Here is a 6160-nt window from a genome sequence, read left to right as displayed (position 1 = left end):
GTTTATTAAGGATGTAATAATATTGCAAATTCCATACCGTGTTGCAATTATCAATATTAAACTTTTAATTTTTTTTTTTCAGAAAACAATAAAGAATAACATTGATACATATATTTGTCACGTGTGATATTGGTGCTGAATTCGAAAGTAATCGTACAAAACATTGATCACAAAAAATGATTGTTTTAGTTTTCTGTTGGTTGTATGTTATAAGTTATATTATTAATTTTGCCCTGTTGTAACAATAGTATATTAAGTGTATGGATTTAGTGAAAGTATATCTTTTATTGAAAAATACACGTACAATATTTTCTTTTGAGAATATATATATATATATATATATATATATATATATATATATATATATATATATATATATATATATATATATATATATATATATATATATATATATGCCATAACTTGTACGAATAAAAATAACCTAACAACTTTAATAGAAATAAACTTTGATTTAATATTTAAGTCAGAGGTAAAATAAAATGTATACAAACCAAGTCTTGACACTGTTCAGCATTCGAAATAAAACAGACTGATAATGCAATCAAATTAACAGACCAACGTTTTAAACTAAAAAAACATCACCGTCTAATCCTTATAGCACTTAAATTAACACTGCTTAAAGCAAACATTATTGCGCCTGGTGTCAAACACATACATGAAATAAACAAATATTTAGATTTATTATTTTAAATATTTTTTTTTTCGATCCCGATAAGAAACATTAAAAAAGTTTATTACACTTGAGTGAATGTGTTTCTATTTTTAACTGGTTTCCCTAAAGTTAAACAATATAACTGTCTCATAGTTACACATTGTTTTTCGTTTATGTTACAAACATATTCATTTCTCAGAAATTTAAACACAATATGATGACATGCCTACTACATATATCAAACAATGCAAACTGGAATAATAAGCTAAGGTTTGTTAAGCATTAAAAATAATATTTAACTTAAAGTGGTGCATTTAAAAAAATACACCTTTAAAGATATACAATATTTTAAATTGTATTTTCATGATACAATTTGAAGAGGTCGACTGAAATATCTGCCTCCACGAGGCAAGTCTTTGTGTTTGCCGTGTGAGTTACTTTGGTATTTGATACAGTTATATTACACGCTGTGATATGTGCGGTGCTAGTTATGTAAGAAATAGTTTACATCTACAAGATGTTAACCCACTGACGCCCCAGTTTCTAATACTGTCACATTCAGGTACAGAATCATACACGACAACTGAACAATTGAAATACAGTCACATTCAGCTACTGAATCATACACGACAACTGAACAATTGAAATACAGTCACATTCAGGTACAGAATCATACACGACAACTGAACAATTGAAATATTGTCACATTCAGCTACTGAATCCACCAAGACAACTGAACAATGGAAATACTGATCAGTTTTGTGATGATTTTGTGATCTTTAGAAGCTGATTAATTTGTAAACCAACAAAAATCTATCAAAAAACGCAAACCACTTAATTTCATTAAGTAAATAATCGTATTGTCAAAAAAAATAAAAAGAAAAGAAGCATAACTAATTTTAAAAAAATTATTTTTGTATGAAATTTAAAAAAAATACTTACAAAGCTTAACAATAAAATGTATTTGCTTGAGCGATTATTTACTAATTTACAAAACATTGTGATCATTTCACCCAATACATATTTTTCTAAGAAGACATGAGATTTTATTAACAAGCGTTAAAATAACCTATCTGATAATATTTGGACGAAGAATATCTAAGTGGTTTCCTTTCATAATACAAAAGTAATGGTAGAACTAAACTATTTTTGGTAAAAGAAACCTCTGCTTTACATTTAACCAAAATATACATAATAAGCAAGCAATTTGAATAAGTGTATAGACTCTACTACTCATATCCAAAAAGTTTTTTAAACGGCCAGGAAACAAAATTCACGACCTTGGTAAAAAAGCCCTCATCATTCTTCTCTTTAGCCTCCAAGTATTTCCGCTCTAGTTCTTCTGCCCTCTCTTTTTGCCTCTTCAAAACCTTTTGAATCTCCTCCTGGTACTCCCTCTCCCTCTTCTCCTTCTCCTGCCTAAACAACTTCTCCATCTCCTCTCTCTTTCTCTCCTGTTCTCGCTGGACTTCTCGGCGTCGTTGCTCTTCAAGTTTTTCTTCTTTCAGACGTTTCTCATACGCCTCCTTCTGTTTCCTCAACTCTTCCTCAAACATTTTCTTCCTTTCTTCTTCTCTTTGCCTCATTTTTTTCCTTTCCTCGGTAATTCTCTGAGAAAATTCGCTCTCATCGGAGATAGTTTTCTGTAAGGATTCGACCGTCTTGGCTAGGTCATGAAGTGCTCCAGTGCCTTTATCTAGCATTGAGATCTTGTCATGGAGACACATGACACGAACCAGCAGCTCGTCTAGCGGGGTTATCCTGTCCTCTGGCTCAACAGTGTTCTGTATGATCTGCAGCTTGTGAATGACCAGGCTAGTTTCTCTCATCGTCTCTTCATTGATCATCGGTTTCTTGGCTTCGATCATCAGACGTTCTCTTGCTTGCGCCGCTTTGTTAAATGTTTCATCCGTGTATCTGCGGCCGTGGTACTTCAGATCATCCACTACTTTGATTAGATCATCCAACTGTTTTGTTTTCTCATGTTCATCTTTAACCCTATTATTAAACAAGACAATTCTGTTGTTGCATTCTGTCAGCAGATCTTGGAAAACACCTTGCTGCTCCTTACACCAATCCTGAAAGCTGATGCCTCTTTCTTCTCTCTCATGTTCAAAATTATCCCCGCATGTCATGACTAAAATACAAAAGTTTTTGATGAAATTCTTGCCAAATATTTTCTTCAAGAAATCCAGCGTGTCTTTATCTTCAGCAGTGAACCGACCACCAAATTTGACAACTAACAGAAAAGCGTGATAGCCTTTTGGATTGGCAGAAATAGCGTACTGCATGGCATCCGCCACCAACTCTACTGCCTCCTTGTTGTCCATTCTTGTATCACCTACACCTGGTCCATCCACGACCTTGATCTTGCGATTCCTGTGTTCCCCAAACTCGTATTTGACCGCTTTCGTGACCGACGATGAACTTGATTTGCTCTCGAAAGCTTTCTTTCCTAAAATAGTATTTCCTGTTGCACTTTTGCCATTTCCTGTTTTCCCAATCAACAGGAGGTCGATATCTGAGGACTGGTCCATTCTCTATGAAAGAAAAAAAATGTTTAAAAATCAAGAATAAATAAAAATTGCCGATACTTCTCAATTTAAAATAACGATCAACATTGATGTTGGTTATATGATTTATTTGTATGAAACATCTCAAGAATGGGAGAAGTTGCCAAAGGAAAGTGTTCTTTTTCAAAATATTACTCTGCAGGACTGAGTCTACCCAGCCCTGATGGGTACCTGACTCACGTTAAGGAAGTAAATGCGGCTGGGCATAGTTCTGACCAAAACATCTTTTCATATGCAGAGGTCAAGATAATATAAAGTCTACTTTATTCGTTTGGTCTGAAAGGGGGACTTTACATTTGTTTCTTTAAATTATTCTCAGTCATCCAAAAACAAAACACAATAGTTTTTGGATTGCCCGATTGCAGTATACGATTGCTAGGACGAAAATCAAAGTTATAGACCGGCGTTTAAGGACTTTATACGACACAAAGACAACTCCACTGTGATGGCAAATAAAAGGTGCCTGGGCATAACTCGGTGTCTAAAGACAGGGCACTAAGGCTAATAGAAGGACTGTGTGGCTAATGGTAGGACTGTGGCTAATGGTAGGACTGTGTGGCTAATGGTAGGACTGTGGCTAATGGTAGGACTGTGGCTAATGGTAGGACTATGGCTAATGGTAGGACTGTGGCTAATGGTAGGACTGTGGCTAATGGTAGGACTGTGGCTAATGGTATGACTGTGTGGCTAATAGTAGGACTATGTGGTTAATGATAAGATTGTGTGGCTAATGGTAGGGCTGTGGCTAATGATAAGATTGTGTGGCTAATGGTATGACTGTGTGGCTAATGATAAGATTGTGTGGCTAATGGTAGGGCTGTGTGGCTAATGATAAGATTGTGTGGCTAATGGTATGACTGTGTGGCTAATGATAAGATTGTGTGGCTAATGGTATGACTGTGTGGCTAATGATAAGATTGTGTGGCTAATGGTAGGACTGTGTGGCTAATGATAAGATTGTGTGGCTAATGGTAGGGCTGTGTGGCTAATGATAAGATTGTGTGGCTAATGGTAGGGCTGTGTGGCTAATGATAAGATTGTGTGGCTAATGGTATGACTGTGTGGCTAATGATAAGATTGTGTGGCTAATGGTATGACTGTGTGGCTAATGATAAGATTGTGTGGCTAATGGTAGGACTGTGTGGCTAATGATAAGATTGTGTGGCTAATGGTAGGACTGTGTGGCTAATGGTAGGACTGTGGCTAATGTGTGGCTAATGATAAGATTGTGTGGCTAATGGTAGGACTGTGTGGCTAATGGTAGGACTGTGGCTAATGGTAGGACTGTGGCTAATGGTAGAACGGTGTGACTTGTGGCTTGGCTGTTACATCTTGCATACTGCTAGCATTTATATGTGTAAAATGTCGAAAATAGGGTTATAGGACTTACCTGCTCCGTAGCCATTTGTTTCGAATTTGTTTCAATATGTTGGTCTCTCGCTTTTGTAATAGTTCTGAAAGAGTGGTAAAAACACATCTTTATATAATTAGATTAATTTCACAAATTTTATGTTTATGAAGCTTTATTTCAAACTTTCATTATAAACAATGCGAGTGCATACACACGCAAAATATGGTTCCATGAGAAATAAACTCAGACAAAATATCCCAGATAAAATATCTTATGGACAAATGATCTAAGGTCAAATGATCTCAGGACAAATGATCTCACGGACAAAAGATACCAGTACAAAATATATCAGGACAAACGATATCATGGACTAATGATCTCAGACAAAATATCTCAGGAAGAATATCACAACGAAAAAAAAATACTTTAAAAAAAATAGGTTTGTCGTATAGGTGTGTCACATTCCATTAAACGTATTAAAAGTGCAATTTCAAATATAATATTTATTGTAGATTACAAATAATTTTCGCTGGACAGTGTATGTGGCCTTGTCGATCATGATACAATCCTACCAATATAGGTCGTCGAACCTAGATCAAAGGGTTAGCACATCCATTGATGAAAGGGCTATGACAACACACCTTCGTAGCGGACATGTTCTTATGGAAAAGAACTCCGCCCTCCGTGGACAAAACTAGTCCTTCTTAAGTCAGTCGTTATATTTCGGTCACACCTTAGTGATCATGCGACAAATGCTTACTTAAACGACAGTGGTCATTGCGGAGCTAAGTTGTTCGTTATAGTGTGCATACAAACGAAGCTGTATATACAAACATACACACACACACACATATATATATATATATATATATATATATATATATATATATATATATATATGTATATATATATATATATATATATATATATATATATATATATATATATATATATATATATATATATATATATATATATATATATATATATATATATATATATATGTATATATATATATATATATATATATATATATATATATATATATATATATATATATATATGTATATATATGTATATATATGTATATATATATATATATATATATATATATATATATATATATATATATATATATATATATATATATATATATATATATATATATATATATATATATATATATATAATATATATACATATATTTATATAAAGAAATATTTTTTAATTTGTTACCTCTGCACATGTATGATCACGCAGTCTGTTCTTATCTAGATCTAAAAATTAGAAATATAATTTAAAATTTATCTAGACCATATCTGTAGATCACAATTCACAAAGCGAAAAACATATATTTACGCTTACCACGATAGTCAATTGCTGCAAACAGTGTGTATTAGCTGTCCGTTAAAACCGTAACGTTTTGTAGATAGGAATAAAGAAATCCCTATCATTGATTGGCTGTGTATATGAATAGAACACACGAACCAGCACACACCCGCATCAGCTGTGTTACTGCATTTAGAAAACAAGAAAACCTCTATAGCGATTAGGTAATTTCGG

General features: G+C 33.4%; 1 protein-coding gene across 2 annotated transcripts; it reads right to left on the bottom strand.

Moving 5' to 3' along the window:
• Positions 1-437: 437 nt before the first annotated feature.
• LOC131944772 (uncharacterized) lies at positions 438-6127 on the bottom strand. 2 transcript variants are annotated; one of them, XM_059305583.1, is made up of 4 exons: positions 5963-6127; positions 5834-5874; positions 4637-4700; positions 438-3213 (listed from the first exon to the last, which is right to left on the bottom strand). In XM_059305583.1, exons 3-4 carry the CDS (start codon positions 4649-4651, stop codon positions 1903-1905), a joined length of 1326 nt encoding a protein of 441 aa, XP_059161566.1. In that variant the 5' UTR covers positions 4652-4700; positions 5834-5874; positions 5963-6127; the 3' UTR covers positions 438-1902. The 2 variants fall into 2 exon arrangements, with proteins under 2 accessions (XP_059161566.1, XP_059161567.1); XM_059305584.1 differs by lacking the exon at positions 5834-5874.
• Positions 6128-6160: the final 33 nt, after the last annotated feature.

The sequence above is a fragment of the Physella acuta genome, unplaced genomic scaffold, assembly GCF_028476545.2.
Source record: "Physella acuta isolate Inbredline_101_S28 unplaced genomic scaffold, ASM2847654v3 ptg000508l, whole genome shotgun sequence".
NCBI classification, from domain to species: Eukaryota; Metazoa; Mollusca; class Gastropoda; family Physidae; genus Physella; species Physella acuta.
This window is presented reverse-complemented; position numbering and strand designations above follow the sequence as displayed.